This window comes from Cucumis sativus, chromosome 4 (assembly GCF_000004075.3).
Source record: "Cucumis sativus cultivar 9930 chromosome 4, Cucumber_9930_V3, whole genome shotgun sequence".
NCBI classification, from domain to species: Eukaryota; Viridiplantae; Streptophyta; class Magnoliopsida; order Cucurbitales; family Cucurbitaceae; genus Cucumis; species Cucumis sativus.
In genome coordinates this window covers 6,124,082-6,141,412 of record NC_026658.2, presented here as the reverse complement: position 1 = coordinate 6,141,412, position 17,331 = coordinate 6,124,082, and the positions used below count along the sequence as shown (strand labels likewise).

Below are 17,331 nucleotides of genomic sequence, written 5' to 3'. Positions count from 1 at the left end.
CAACACCGGACTGGAGTAAGGTCTTACATTGATAGGTTATGATCCGGTAGAGTTACTATACGGTGATCAATAGCCCTTTTCGGAGGTAGGCTCTTTGGTGTCTCAAATATCTCAACATAATACTTGAGCAAGGATTGGATCATGGGTAATTCCTCCTCATCTCCCTTTTCCCTTATTTCCTTTTCATAATCATCCTTTACTTCCATATCATAATTCTAGAATTCTAAGAGAAATCCTTGATCTTCTGTATCTCAAGTTTTCTCTAATGTCTTCAAAGAGCATTTTGTTTTAATCAGGGATGGATTTCCCTTAAGTACAATTTACATGTCTTTTGCCCAAAAGGTCATGGTTAAGGATGGCCAATGTACCTTCATTGTGCCTGTTGTATCCAACCACTGCATCCCCAGAAACAATTTCAATATTTTACACCACTGCTAGAAAGTCATCTACGATAGTCATTTCCTTCAATCTCAGTTGCACCCTTCGACAGATACCTCTTCCTTTACAACGAGTTTCGTCGCCAATAGTCACTCCAAACTGTGTTCCTGGTTCGATGTTCAACCTCCTTTCCCCAACTACTGCCTCATGAATGAAATTATTCTTGGCTCCACTGTTAATGAGGGCCACTACCTCGTTTCCTTTTACATGTCCCTTCAGTTTTATTGTCCCTTTGGAGGTGAATCCCGTGATGGTCTTCAACTCAATTTATGTTGCTTCAGCTACAATTAATTGGTTTAGTTCTATCACTTCTTCAAACTCTTCAATTTTGGCTCCCTCCCCACAACTCTCTTCTTCATTCAGAATGAATAGCATTAATTTCCTTTTTTTCCCTCACCTTGCATCTATGTTCAGGTGAGTACTTCTTATTGCACTAAAGCACAATCCCTTGTCCAACCTTGCCCTGAATTCCGTATCTGATAGTCTTTTAACTAGGGTTCATTTTTCTGGTAGTTTCCCTTAATAGGTCACCCCTACCTCATGGGAAACTCAGTCTTCTTTGGTGAACTTTTTTCATGATTGTCCTGACCCTTGCTTGGTCCTCCTCCTTCCTTAGTGACACTCTTACCCATTCTGCTTTAGCTAGTTTCAAGGCTAAGTTTCTATCGTTTACAAGTTATGCCTCTTTCATAGACTCCTCCAAGATTTGATGGTGCCTACTAATAACTTCTGCCTGAAGAGCCGGTTCAAGACCCATCACTAACGCATCTAAGAGCACGCTTTCAGCCATGTGTGGCAGTGGAACAGAGTATTGGATGAATTTCTTGACATAGTCGTTACAGGATCCGTCTTGTTCTATTCGAATCAATCTCGCGCCCTAACTTTTCTGCCTGGAATCATGAGAGAATTTGAACATTCTTTCCTTCAAATCCTCCTAGCCTTCCACCTTCTTTCTAGGATTACTCCAATGGGATCAATCTACTTCATCTTGTCTGAAGCAAACCGCTGCTACTTTCACTTTTTTTGCTTTTGGTAAGGTATTAATTTCGAAGAAATGCTCAGCTCTAAATACCCAGGACTCGGGATTTTCCCCGGTGAAAATCGACATTCAAGTTTCTTATATTTGCTTTGGTCAACGTTCCCTGCATTGTGTTCCCCAAGAATGTATGTTTCTTCCCATTTCCCCTTTAACTTCATGACTGAACCATCAGAGGTTTCAGACTCATCTCGCCGTTTGTAGTTCTTGTTTTCTTTCATTTGGTCAGTCATTATGTCCATTGACTTTTTCATTTCCAGGATCATTTCCTTCAAGCTCATTACTCTTTTTCAGTTCCATCTATTCTCTCCTCAATTTGTCTTTATGCCATCAGTCGCGTTACCACCCCCAGTGTAAGGGCTCTGATACCGATTGTAGAGGTTCTACAAATAAAATAGTAAAATATCTAACCAATTGGCAAAACACAGATAACACGCTGATAATCTTTATTTATGTATAGATGCCAATAAGTTACAACAATAAAGATAAAGAAATAACAAGCAAAGATAATAACAAACATATCCAACCTTTCTAGGTCAAGCTAGTCCTCTCCCTAGGCTGTAGCTACCTCTCCTACCAAAATGACAACAAAATTAAACTAGCTACCTATCCCGATAAGGCCCTATTTATAACTCATCTCTCATTCCTCCCCATGGGCCCCACCCTCACGTTGTTTTCTTAACATTTCCAAATCTTTTACTGTGTGAGCTTTTACGTTTTTGCCCCTCCTTTCGTATGTATGGACAATAGGGGGGCTTACACAAACATTTAACATATTACCATTAAACTACTCTACCACAATCCACATCCCTGGCTAGCTCAACTAAAATAGCGGTTAAGTCTATGGCTTCGATTTTCCTACTTTTGTAAAAGAAAAAAAACTCATTTCTCTTTCCTCCCCATTTCAAGTCCATTTCTTAGTTTATTTTTTTCACAAATGATGTAAACAAAAAAAATTTATAGCAAGTAATACAAGTTATAAGAAATGTTAAAATGTAGCACAATGTTAAAATATTTACAAAAATAGCAAATGTTTACCACTAACTAGTAAAAAAATTTAAAATACCAAGTTGTCATTTAGTGACTATCATCTATAGAAGCTATCATTGATAATTGCTATCAATGATAGTAATTGATAGCAGATTCCTCAAATTGAAAGTTATCGTTGATGACATCTATCAGTGATGACAACTACGATTAATGACTAATATCACTAATGACTTTCAATTTTGAGAAATTGGAAAGAAACCTTTAAAATGGTATTTAGGCATGAGTTTTTTAGTCTTTTACTAATTTTTGTGTTATATATGCAATTATTTTATCACTGTGCTATATATATATATATATGCTTAAATGTCATTTATGTAACTTGTCCTTAAACAAAATTCCTCGATTTTATTTCCTAAATATTTAATTATCTATACATGAATTTTTCTATCATGTTGTGCATTTAATTATTGATCATTAAATTTTAATTACAAAGTTTTACAAACAATTTATAAATTCATCTAATTCAAATCAACTCAGTGTCATTTTACGAAACTGGTTGGAGTGAGAGATGACATTGTAAATCAAATATGAACAATGATCAAAGGATAAAATCTATTACAATTGTTTTAAACAAATATCTTTGGGTTTGAAATAGTATTGAATACTGAAAACTTTTTATAATGATTTCCTATTTATTGTAATCAATGTTATATTTATTTATTATATTGTGTGTATAGTTTTTCTTCACTAAAAATTTAAAAAATAAAATAAAAAATGGTTTTTGTTGAATGATAAATTTTGACAAATTGGATTATGTCACATCATTACAACAAAAATCGAGCCCATCATAAAAATTATAAAGAGATTTGGTCAATTGATTAAAATGATTTGTACCTAATCCAATTTAATCCTATGGTGGAAATCTGGGCTAAGAAAGAGATTAGGTCCAAGTCCATCAGAAAACTAGGTCAATCTCACCTAAAGCCCATAGAAATCCTCTGTAAATAGAGGTCTTGCGCTTTCATTTTGGGAGAAGAATTGATGTCAAAATGCAAAAGCTCTAAAGATTTGAAGATTCAACCTCTAAAACTCTCAAGAGAGCAAAGTTCTTATCGAACTTGAGATTATCACATTCCGAAAAACTAAAGATTTGAAAGATTAAATCTTCCTTAAGTTCCACAAAACTGAAGCATTCAAGTTCTGAAAATTGAAACACTTCGAAGCTCTCAAATTTGGAATAACTAAGGGTCTAAAGATCTAAAGATCAGGTGATCATATATTAAAGTTCTGAATATTTAAGCTTCTAAGATCCAAATACTAACGCACCTAAGTTTTGAAAGCCAACACTCTCAAGCTCTAAAGTGTTGAAGGTTGAGTTTCTCAAGTTGCAAAGACTGAAGCACCCGAGTTTCAAAGAAAGGAAGACCTATATTATTTGATACTTCAAAGATTAAAAGATGTCAACTAATTAGTTGTATCTTAAACAACCTACAAGTTGGAGATTCAATCTCCTCAAACATGAGAAAAAGCTCCCAAGTTTATCCACATGTCGAAGAGTGATCCAAGCCGAACAAGCCAAAGAATGATCTAACATGATCAAGATGTCAAAAGTCAATCCAAGAAGATCAACAATCCCAAAGGCTGAAGATAGAAGAAGGTCAACAATCTCAAAGGTCGATTATCGAAGAAGATTAACAAGCCCAAAGGCTAATCATCTCCAAGAAGATCAACAAGCCTGAAATTTAAAGTTTATTTGTTTAGAAAAAGCATCAAAGGATCAAACATTAGAAATTATACTCATTATACTTATCAATACAAATACAAACTTCAAATTCTACAAATTAAGTTTATATGAAAATCTTGTGTGAACAACTACCAAACACATATATGTTTTCATATTTTTTTTCAATAACCAAAATATATATAGTTATCAAACAACAAACAAGAATGGTATCAAACAAATCATAAGTAATGAATTAATGATCACAAATTTAGAAAGATGTAGTATTTAAATAAATACAATATAATCTTTTGATTGCCACCAACAATACACCTTGAAAGTTAGAATTGGAAATTAAAATAAAAAATTTTTAATTAAAAAATTGTTAGTTTGATATGATAAATGTTTTTAAACTAATATAAAATAGGGGCCCTTGCAAAAAAGACAAACACAAGTTGTAATAATTAAGTCCATAACACACATTTATTGTTTGCAAAACGGGCAAAAACAAAGTCCAACCCACGTATACAAGATGTAAAATGTCACAAATTATGCCCTCGCTACTGATACACCTGATACACTTAATATCTCTTGATACACCTGATACTAATTGTTACACTTAATATACATTTGATACTTCTTGATAACCTTTAGACCCTGACACACCTGATGAACCATGATACTCTTTGATACACTTGATACCCTTTGATACACCTAATACTTCTTGTTACACTTGATTCTTCTTGATACACTTGATACTCTTTCGATCGTGAAACACTTAAATGCTTTACTAATAAGTTTAATACACTTGATGCCCTGCTAATTGTTCAATGGTTTGGACTTAGGTTTATATAATGTTGTGTATGTCTATATCTAATTTTACATGGTGAATTGTTGATGATGATCATTGCAAGCAAATTGCTCACTATGTAACTCATCCTCATGTAAATACTAAGTTCTCGTTGAGTTCAAGTTTTCCTTTTGCTTGCCCAAATGTAAGCGAAAGAATAAGTTTTCTTAGTAATCTAGGGTCGAACACAAGGAATTGATATTAAATTTTAGTTCTGGGGTTCACTCTTTATTTAGGCCGTATAAAATAATATATATATACAATATGGTAAAGTGTAAGTTTAATCTATATCTACTATCTACACTAGAGAATCTGTAAAAGGGGAATAAAGATGGAGACGAGATGAGAGTGTGAACTAACTTGTGTTCAGAAAGAGTGAAGGAATGTCTCCACGTTACTAGGCGATTAAGCCATGCGGTAGCCTTGATGCGATACAACTCAGTTAGCTAGTTTACAAATAAGGCGAGCACCTCTCCGTGTCTTTAAACGCCGCACTTGCTCGCCTTTCGGGATGTAAATGACTAAGTTGGGTTAAGTGAGATCTATCTAGAAGGGTTTACTTATACAACTATAAAAGTTCTCTTTTAAGGGTGACAACCTCTCAACGTCAAACACCCACATTTGTTCTCCTTTCAGGACACAAATGATGGAAGTTATCTCGCAAGGTAGAGTTTCTCTCCAAACTCTTCCTTGTGCGCATTAGTCATATCCTTGCTACTTACTCTCTTAAGTAGTTAGCGACATATAGTGGCGAAGTTATGACTATAACTCAACTAACGTGATAAGCTTTATAAGCTAAGCTTCTTATCAAGAACTTATCACAAATATAAAATACAAATAACACATTGACATGTGAATAGTAAAGACATGATGGATTGAAAATGTATAAACTTGTAATATATATATTAAAGAATAGAGGCCTTAGGCCACTGTACAATATTAACATATACATTGCAAAGAAATATAAAAATGGAAAGTAAAGAGAGATGACTTTACAAGTTAGGAGGAAAAATGGAGGATGAACTCTTCCCCAATTGGACTCTAAGTTTTCACTTATAAACTAACATGAGAAGAAGAAGATGGACTTTTACAGACAGTGGAAAGGCTAGTCCTTTTCATCCCTCTCTTGGGTTTGCCCATTCCGGCCTTCATGGAAGGTCCATTCAGACATCTGACTTCTCTCGAAGCCTACCTCTTTACTTACTAGGGAAGGAATCTTTTTATAAGCAACTTTCAGTGGAAAACTTTGATTCTTCTGAGCATATCAGTGCTGATTGCAGTCTTATCATTATTCCTCTGATTTAGTCGGCACTAATTGTCAGTGTCACTAGCAATTTTGTCAAGTCACGTCAACTCCAACTTTATTTTTGTCTTTTAGTGAACCTTTCTCGCTGGTGATGTGGATCCTTGACTAAAAAGTGTACTTGCTAGAAAAGTTCTTCGTGCGTAACATTTGCACGATTTTCTCTATGATTCACTAGTTCCTTCTTTTGTTCCTAATCTTGCGTTAAGATACTAAAAACAAGGGTGAAATAGACATGGTAGCTTGTGTAGAGTGTATTTCAAAATACTTATGAATTTACAATAGAAGCTACGTGTTTTGACACATCTACTATGCGTTTTGGTCTCATTATTCTATCTAAAAGACTATAATAACTTGTATTTATATTTTTACAAGTTATCACTAATAAACTTGTTATGCTTCATTGGTACACTCAACAAATTTGATGCACTTGATACAAAATTGTAAACCTCGAACCTTAAAGAAGTTTAAGTCTTTAGAAGAGTGTGGGATTTGGATTTGGGATTAAATGAGATTTTCTTGACAAATTTGTTTGTGAATTAGAAGCTATGTTTTTAGAAAACAGAGAGTGAGGGAGATGTTTGTTTGGAGCTCTATTTTGAGATGAGATTTTGTTGAGATTATGAAAATTTGAAAATTCACTATGGGTTGAGTTTTTTTTATTTTTTTTGGTATTTTTACTATAATGAATGAATATGTAACTAATTTTCTTTATGGGTATATAGGATATATAGGAGTAGGAAAGTTATAACTTATAATTAATAATTATGTTTGTTATTGATCTTTAATTTGAAAGAATGGTGAGAAATAAAAAGATTCAATTGGTTCGTGAGTGAGAGAAATTCAAACCCAATTTGTAATTTTATGAACACTCCACATTCTATTTATTTCTTAGATTAATTAAATATATAAAAATTATTTTGTCAATTTAGTTGATTAAATAAACTTTGCCTACAAAAAATTAAATACATAAATAAGTTTGGAGAATTAACCATTAAAGTTGGATTTGAAATAAATTAAAAACTTTAATTGATATGAAAATTTGATTATGAATGTATTTATTAAAATTACTTCCTAATTAAAGGTTCATTCTTAGAATTTTTTTTTCCAAGTTGACGTTCTTTCAAATTCTAAGCTAAATGTTGAAAATAAAATAAAATATTAAATTTATGATATGAATTCTTTTTTTAAAAAAATTCTTCACAACACCAATCACATAAACCTTTTTCCCAAACACATATTATCATAACACCATCATAAACCTACCCACATAACCCTTTTTCCAAACACATCTTATCATAAATACTACCTTCATAAATCTTTCCCCCAAATACAATTTATCATAACACTAGTTTTATCATAACCCTAACCCTAACCCTTCTACAACTCAACCCTTCCCCAAACGTACCCATAGTGATTTGATAATAAGTTTCTAAATAAATACACTTTTTTAACAAGTTAAAAAATTAATATCCAACTTACAGAAAAAGCAAAATTAAAATAATTAAAAATAATAATAATGAATATAATTCGAGAAATCCCTCAAATTTTTCTCTAACAAGTTGAGGAAGAAGAAAAAGAGGGGAAAACATTCAACTGGTCACCAAAGATGAACTAACTCGAGTTGGAGGAATTCTCATGAGTTCAAAAGTCACATCTCCGAATTCAAGAACACCACCATTGAAGCACCTCGAAAGCATTTGATTTGCTTCTTGTTTCTTCAATTTCACCATAATTCTCACGTTCTTCTCTGTTTCATCTTCCAACTCCTCCTCCTCCTAGTACTAATGGTGGTTATCACCGGTTCTGTGTCGACAAATCTCACTCTCTTCTTTACTTTCTTGATCTCCTTCGATTGGCGTTGTGGTGAGGACGATGACGAGGGTGGTGAGTGGTTCTTCTTAGTTAGATCGTCTCTGTATACGTAAGTTGCCTTCTTCATTCATTTGCACCGATTACTGTTTTCAACCGCACGTAGTTTTTTGTTCAAGTTTTTTTTTTTTTTTTGTAGCATTTGTTATTTCAATTACAATGTAACTAAGGTTTATGTTTTTGGGTAAACAATTTGTATTTTTCAGTTTGGATAAGAGCATTTGAATGATTGTTTTTATTTTTTTATGGTTTTATTTTTTATATTTTGCTATTCTAACAATTTAAAATTATTTTTGCTATTTTCCCAAAGTAAAACCTATAATTTGCTATTCTTCTCGACAACCCTATTATTTACTTAGACCAAGTTTAATTGCACTCGAAAATAAGCTTAATTTAGTTAAATGACTAAATATGACTCTAATTCATGTAGTCGAGCTCATGGACTAACTAGGTTGGAACTCATAAAATCCATCAGAAAACTCTATGAATAGAGGAAGTTCTCATTTGCAAGAGATAATTCTCTCGAGTGTTAGAAGACTCTATATACAAGCTTTCTTCCACGTCTCCAACTTCAACATCACATCAACTCAAGTTCAACTCCACGAATTAATATTTTCAAGAAATCTTACGAATTAAATTTTTCTAAAAAACTCGTGTGAACGGCGGGTAAGTAGAGTTGTAGTTTTTAATTGTTTAAATTAGAATTTAATTTAAATTCTACTGCCACACATGTAGATGAAAAAAGAATACAACTTTGTTTTTGTTTTCAAATTTATATTTTAAAATTCTTTACCAAAGAAGCAATTAGTTAGTGAGGAGAGGAAAGAAGAAAACAAGAGAGAGAGAAAGGAAGAAATGGGGGAAGGGGCGTGGATGGATGTGGATGGGGTGTGGGGACGAGCAGGAGGAGTAAGGTTCGTGGCAATTTCTTTTGGACAATGACGCATCCCTAATTAATCAAATATGACTTTTCATTCACATGACGTGTCAAACTTTGATTTGTTGGCCAGCGGCATTGCACTTCCGCGTAAATAAAAAAGCATGGCAAAGTTGTTATTTTGGTGGAGGAGTGAGGGGCAGAAATGCCAATGCACGCGCGACATAAAACAATTAACGAACGCGTTTTTTCATTTTGGTAATTACAAAAAAGAAAAAAGAAAATATTATATTAGTATTAAAAATTAAAGTTGCTTCTTTTCTTTTCTTTTCTTTTTACAGTTTTCTTCATTTTCTCTGAAAAGTAAATCGCACTACTCTCTTTCTCTTTTCTATCTTTCAGCTCTCAGTTTTTGACTCTTTAACAAAAGAGAAAGAATCTCTCCGGCCGGAGCCCCGATTACTTCTTGGGCTTCCCTTTTTCTTCCTTCTTTTTTATCTTCTTTGCCCCCCCCCAATACAACCTCTTCTTTTTTTTCTCTCTTTTTCTCCTCCTTCTATGGCTGTCTTGACCCTCAATTCCCTCCCCTTGGGCTTCCGATTTAGACCCACCGACGAGGAGCTCATCGACTACTACCTCCGCTCTAAGATCAATGGAAATCACGAAGATGTCAGCGTTATACGGGAAGTCGATGTCTGTAAATGGGAGCCCTGGGATCTACCTGGTAACGCTTTCTATACCCTCCCTCTACTTGTTTCTTTTCTCTCTTTACGAACTTCTCCAATCTCGTTTCATTTTATTCCTTTGTTTCTTCAATCCAATCCAATCCAATCCAATCCATCGTTTGCTCTACCCAATCACTCATCCTCTTTTGTTTCCTGCAGATCTATCCATAATAAAGACCAAGGATCCGGAGTGGTTCTTCTTTTGTCCACAGGACAGGAAGTATCCCAACGGCCACCGCTTGAAGAGGGCTACCGTTGCTGGCTATTGGAAGGCAACGGGTAAGGATCGAAAAATCAAGTCTGGCACTAAATTGATTGGAATGAAGAAGACATTGGTATTCTACAAAGGTCGTGCTCCTAAGGGAAAGAGAACCAATTGGGTAGTCCATGAGTATCGTGCTACTCTTAAAGAACTCGATGGCACTAACCCTGGCCAGGTCTGCTTTTCCTCTTATTCCTTCTTTTTGCTACTACGCTGAATTCATGATTACGATCCACACGCACTTGCTTGGAAATTATTTCTCTTTCTTACATTCATAATTGTGATGGATGACTTTTTTTAGTTCATTTCAAGGGCTTCTCAAATGCTACTTAATACTGTTTGGACTTCTCTCTACCACAGCGTTATGATTTTCTTCCAACTTACTCTCTGCACCATCTTATATTTATGTTTAAAATCCCAAGTGAGAAATATTTGGATATAGTATCTAGTTCCTAACTTGGTAGTAGACTTCGAATGCCCTCTGTGGTTTTGTTCTGTGAGACTATTTTTTTTTTCCTATGCACTTTCGACTTTTCGATTCTAGGTGTTCAGTTTTCAGGTGAAGTCTATTTCTTGAATTCACTATCCTTGTTTCAACTCTAATTGAGATTCTGTTTTGGTTGTCGGTTTCAGAGTGCTTTCGTTCTCTGTCGCCTATTTAAGAAACAGGATGAGAGTATAGAAGGGTCCAATGGCGATGAAGCTGAAGCTGCTATCTCATCCCCAACTACAGCTGAATCCTCTCCTGGACCTGGAGATTCCCATTCAGAGCCGATCCTTCCTTTAGTTTCTCCATCTTTGCAAAGGCAGGCCGAAAGTTCTGATGGCGTGCTATCTGAAACTGTAGAACATACTGATGGTTCAGCTGACATTCATGGTTTTGATTCATATAATGCAGAAGTGAGAAGCTTTATTTTCCTTTTTATTTTTTTACTATAAGAAATTGTGCATCATCTAATTTGCATCTACGTCTACTTCTTGTTGCAGATGGATACTCATCCGGATGAAGAGAGGAAATTCTGTGGTTCAGAGAACAAACCACTTGATAGTAAACTATATTCCCCATTGCATTCGCAGCTGCAAGCTGAGCTAGGATCATCAGGCATATACTATTCTGATAGCAATTACTTGAACTATGAAGCTAATGGTAATGCAGAGCAATTACCTAGTGGGACAGAGGAGTCAGATTTTATCAATCAGATGCTAGACTCGTTTGTTTATAATTTAGATGATTTTCCACTTGAAGACCAGCAGGAATTTATGTCCCTAAGCGAGTTTCCGAATAATACAATGGATAGCTTGGACAATGGATTTTTTGGCAAAGTGGAGGCTGACAATGTCAAAGCAATGGTTCGTGGGACCTTTCTTCTGGCCTCTTCATTTTCTAAGACAATTTTACACTTTTACTAGATGGTTTCTGTTTCTTCTTTGAATTAGTTTCGTTGTACTTACGAGTTTCTTGTGTGGAAGCAGGTTATGCCAGACTTTGAAAGCTCCATTTGTCTGGAGGATATTGACAGGAAGACTCCTATTATTGATCATGTCGGAACTTCACCACCAGAACAAGGTACTGCTGTCTCCCTCTTCTCACAATAATGTTAACGACCTCATGAAACATCTTGTTAAAATCATCTTTCAAATTAAATGTTTTTGGCAGGTCAATTTTATAATATATCAGGTAGCCTTCAGGAGTCATACAATCAGTCGTCTGCAGTTGGAAGTATGGATGCTGGAACTGGAATTCAGAGAATCAGTCGCCAGCCAAGAAGTCTACAACATTCAAATGAGTTTTCTACATTTCAGGGGACTGCACCTAGAAGACTACGACTCCAAAGAAAACTTGTAGCGCCATCCTTAAGCTCTAGCAATGTGTGTAGTGAGAGTGGTGGATGGCCGGATAATGACCCCCCATCAACCCCAAGCAAGGTAAAGTGGCTCCTCAAGTGAAATGTAAATATAGAACCTATACTAGATCAGACTGTAAAATTATGAACGGCTATTGACATGTCACGCAGGTGAAAAAAGCTTCAGAAAACAAGACTACTGGTGGCGCTTCAGAAAACAAGACTACTGGTGGCGATTGTGCCAGTGATGGTGGTGCTGTGGCTGCCGCCACAGTTGATGTTGTGAAACAGTCCCAGACTACACCTAATGCAGAGTCAGATGTGAGTAGTAGTAAAGCTTCCCTTGAAGTGAGTGCAAAGTCAATGGCAAGCTATAGCACAAAGATCGACTTCTTAACGGGCAGAAGAAGATTAGTGACGGCACTGCCACCTTCAATCCTTTCATACGTTTCGGTAGCTAGGCTTGTAGTTGTCGCATTGTCCATAATTTTTATTAGCATTTGGAAGTGCTGTAACCGTGAGCAGCGTGGGTACTTTGTGTCTCCCTTCTGTTAGCCTCCATAGGTTTTTAGTCCCCTTCATGGGATTGGGGGTTACAGAAAAAGGTTTTTGGAAATAACAGGTTAGGATTGTAAGGTATGTGTATCTATGTCGTCAGTGTCAATATTTAGTTTGGGCCTTGTGTATGTACGTCCTCAGACTCGGGAGTCCAATGTTTTTTGTATGAAACAGCTATCACTGTTCACCGTTTTTCCCCCCTTCTTAAAGGCGTTTTGTATATATGTTTAAAATTTTAAACGTAGCCGAGTTGATAAGATTCTTACTTTATATATATTCTTCTGCATATGAGAATTGCTTTAATAACTGGCGTCATTCGTCTAACTATTTAACCTCAAATAGGAAGATTGAATTAAATAGACAGAGGGATGTGGACTAATATGAATGATGATAGAACAAGAAAATAGGAACTAATGGGTGGTTTAGGATATTCGAGGAAAGGGTTTTTTTTTTTTTTTTTTTTTTTAAAAAAAATTGAATAGCTGAGAATGGAGATCCATGGTGGTGCATCTGCATCTATGTGTGTTTATGAAAAAATTGTGACATGCTGACTCACTTCCACGCGTTACCCTCCATAATAAGCAAAGCTAAAGTTTTCACTTTTGTGTTTTCTGTAGAGAGATATGTGCACATGAGATCCACTTTTGAGATGTTTAGGGAAAAGGAAGTCAGCATTCAGTGCATATTGCACGGTAAAAAGTTAGGTTGCGACAAAGGATGGAGTACCATTTCCTTTACGAGGGCAATTGTTGAACTGAATTGTTAATATGTACCATGGCACATCATCACCACTTTCTCATATATAAATCCTACAATAGTGGGGGAGGTGAATATTAATAATGTTTAATTTGTTATAAAAAAATAAGAATTTTATTTAGTAATGGGGGCAATGTGTCAGGAAGAAGCAAAGCAAATGCAGAAGAGACTATGAAAGTGGAGGGATTAAGGCATTAAGCAAGCCTCCTTTGGTGTTGTTTATGGATATTTCATTGAGCACAGTCAAGATGTTGCATTCTGTAATCAAAATGTAGTATATCCCCTATTTGATTCCATTTCATAAAATTATTGCTTCTTAATTCATGCCCTTATAATATATTATTTTTCTTTTTTCTTTTTATTCCTATATCAACGACAATTCTCCAACACCATTCAGAAGTATAGAAAATTATTGATTCGAGGAGCAGTGTTGATCCAATTATAATATGAAAGTAAGAAAAAGGAAAGAGGGGTTCTACTCATGTGAAGTTTCTGGCAGAACTCGGTAACTATATTCCCCTTCTCTCTTTGCCCAGTAAATAAATACACAAGAACAAAGAAATATGAAAACAACAAGGTTAAGTCTATTTTTTAATTCACACCTTTTATTGTGGTAGATGAAATGGTTGGTATACAAAATGTTGTATAAGAAATGTGATATAACAAACTTCATACAAAACTGTGATGCTAAAAAATGGAGTGATACTAAAAAAATACATGGCAATAAATTATTGATTATATTTTTATAATGTAATTAAAACATTTTACAGTTTTATTATTGATGCAAGGTTACTTGCCAAGAACTTTCTCATCTTGCTTATAAAGTGCTAAACTTGGAGTGAGGAACTAGTCATCTTATTTCTTGGTGTACTCAAATTGATTGGAGGATTTAGAATTAGGAGTCACTAATTGGGTTTTCATATCATTTTCTATCATATTCACGGTTCTATATTTTTTATATATGTTTAATTGATTTTTTTGATTGAGTCCATATTATAATGAGAGTTTTTATTTTGTTCTTGTTTGAAAAAGAAAAAAAAATTATTTGGAGGTTGAATTGAGTCCTAGTTTCAATTGGAATAAAAAAAAAAAAATTTGTGGCCGACCAGGAGATCAATCAATGATTAGATGGAAAAAGAAATAAAAGAAAAGAAATTGGGGCTGACGGTGAGAATTTGTGATAGAATTGAAAAAAAAATTAGTGTAGTAATTAGTTTTTATTCTTAATTCTTTTGTTTCTTTTTGTTGTTGTCTTGTCTAGTAAGTTGCCTTTCATTGTTATCTTGGATGATTATTGAATTTGTTCATCTTCTTTGATGGGATAAGGTTGCGTTCGAAGAGGAGGCGACATGAGAATCCAGTAGAGACATGACTAGAATTGAGAGAACTCATGAAGAGACGGTTTGTGTTAAAACATTACTTAAGAGATTGTGCGCAATGACTTTAGGCATTACATCAAGGGAGTAAGGATGTAAAGAATTATTTCAAGGAGATGAAGATATTGAGGGAAAAATTGGATATGGATGAGGATGTGAAGAGAGCCCTATGGCCAAATTCCTTCTTAGATTAAATATAGATGTGGCTAAATGTGTTGAAATGCAAGAGTACAAAATTAATGCATCTTCTGAAAAAGCTTGAAAAGCAGTTTCGAAGGCAAAAATCAAGGTACACCTAGTTAAAAGGAAATGGAAAATGGGCAATGGGCATGCTTACACCTAGTTAAAAGGATTTAGGATTTAATTAGAATTACGTTTGTAGCTTTCCGAATAAAAATGTCTACTCCTTTCATGAACACGAACAAACCACCACAAATCACTACTAGTAGTCACCTACTATCCTTTGGACTCAGAACTAGGTTGTGTGACTCGATTAATAAAGGAATTGAGATAGAGATTTGAGAGAGATGAGATTTGGAAGGTATGTTTTTCTTATTGGTGTTAGAGAGGTGAGAATTTTTTTTGATAAAAGAGAAATAAGAAAAAATTTTAGCAAAAATTTCAAAAGTTTTAAGAGGCATTTTTTAAAATAGCAAAATAAATTAAAATATTTATAAGCTATAGCAAATTCTATCACTGATAGTCATTGATATGTTATAGTGATAGAAGACCATCAATTATAGAATCTCTTTGTATTGTTTCAACTTAACTGTCATAATGCCTAAAAGATAAGTAGACCCTAGAACTAACGTCTGGAAATAATTCCTTATCTTTGACCTTGGATCACTCAGGTAAACCTACTATTTTGCTAGCATTTGGGCAAACAGTAGGAAAACTTGTACTCAACGTGGACTTATGTATCATGTGATGAAGAGGTACATAGTGAGCATCTCACATGCTATGATCATGACCCATGACTCATCGCCTAGAATTAAAGCACATAATACATAAAGTTATCATGAGCGCATTACGAGCAATGACCTGACTTAGTGACGTATTGTAGCAACACAGATGTTGGTCGCACGGAAGAGGTTCGAGGTTTTTGAGAGGTGGGTAAGAGAGTTGATGATTGCTCAAATGTGGGCGAGGAGTGAGGGAGTTGGATTTGTGAGCTAATTGTTAAGCGGGGGCTACACTAGCGGAGTGAGATAGGTGAGAAAGGTAATGCGAGATGAATATTTTTCTTTGGAATGGTTGCAGACGACTTTTGACTTTCCTTGTGAAGAGGAGGAGGGTTTGTTTCATCATCATTCGCACCGAGAAAATGGAAGTCATTATCATAAGAGGAATCAGTGAGCGAGTCTTTCACCAAGATGCGCTTAATAAGAGTGCTTTTTGCCAATTTTTATGCAACGAATCCTTGGGAGTTGGGCCCTATTTATCTAAACCCACCACTTTCCGTGCGTTTTGAGTTTTCCTTTTGAGTGGCAGCGGTGGTGGTGTAGATTCTTCATTTGCGTCCTCCTCTCCATCTCTTGGCGGTTGTGTTTTTAACACCATATCGCTTCCTTGTTCTGATGGAGAGTTATAATGCGATTAAGGCCCATGAGATTGTACTTACCTATCACCATGGGAGTTTGTGGGTATCTCGCGAGGGTGGGCAAGTACTTCAAACATAACTTCTCCATGGTAGACGGAAAAGGCTTTGCGCCCTTAGGGTTCCTCCTCCAGACAAAGAGAGCTCCATTAATTATACTCCTCAAATTAAATGGCTGCTTCATCAAGATATAGTATAGAACTAACTCATGTTCAATGGGAACTATGCTGTCATGGCGAGTTGGGAGCATCTTATTTTTATGAAGAACAACGAGACGTTTGCCTCAGTTGTTAATTGATGCGGGAATAATTGAAGCCTCCCAGCTGGTGTTTCTATCCATCAGCCCCTGGCCACGCGATTAACTAAATAATTTTTTTCACATCACTCCTCATTGGGTTGTCAATAATTCTTTGGTCGGGATATGCGTAAGAACCATTAGGTAAATCATACAACTTGCTAATCGCTTTTACGGTGGAGGGAACTTTCTCTCCTTCCACTACGATATATGATTCTTCAGGGTGAAACTTTATTGCGTAGAACATATCTACTAGATCTAATTGTATTTATATCTCACCGATAAAGAACTTTTTCCATTTGAATGCCTTAATTGGGTCAGGAAGGAAGTCAGGTAGTGGGCCCTTAAAGGGTAGTAATCCCTTTTCGATCTTAATGAGCTTGTCTAGTTCAGGGGTGCCCACCATTTTCCCTTTTTTTAACATCCCCAGGTCTGGACGTTCCCGCTTTACTTTTACCTTTTTGCGAACATTGGGAGCTTGGGAGTCCAGGGTCATCAGGTCTTACCAATCACACTATAGAGCTCATCCTGCCAACTTCCTATGTTAACTCTTCTACCACAATATCCATAGGATCAACCTCATACTGTTCTGTCTCCCCATTAGCTACGACAACCCTTTCTACCTACTCGCTCATGTCCTATGAATTTCTTAACTTGATCGAAGAGGTGTGATGGAATTTGCAAACTCGCCTCTCCTCTTATCTCCTTGCAGTCAACAAGCACTTTCCCCGCCCCATGCTTCAAATGCGTGTAACGCGACGAATTGCCTGCTAAACGGGTGGTTTCCACCCCTGTGCCTAAGTCTGATAATTCAGTATAAAATTTCTCTTCT

General features: G+C 35.5%; 1 protein-coding gene across 1 annotated transcript; it reads left to right on the top strand.

Moving 5' to 3' along the window:
- The first annotated feature begins 9,405 nt into the window (after positions 1-9,405).
- Positions 9,406-12,745, top strand: LOC101208690 (NAC domain-containing protein 62). The gene is made up of 7 exons (XM_011655031.2): positions 9,406-9,810; positions 9,971-10,248; positions 10,707-10,973; positions 11,061-11,423; positions 11,547-11,640; positions 11,731-11,999; positions 12,089-12,745. Exons 1-7 carry the CDS (start codon positions 9,645-9,647, stop codon positions 12,470-12,472), a joined length of 1,821 nt encoding a protein of 606 aa, XP_011653333.1. The 5' UTR covers positions 9,406-9,644; the 3' UTR covers positions 12,473-12,745.
- The last annotated feature ends 4,586 nt before the right edge of the window (positions 12,746-17,331 follow it).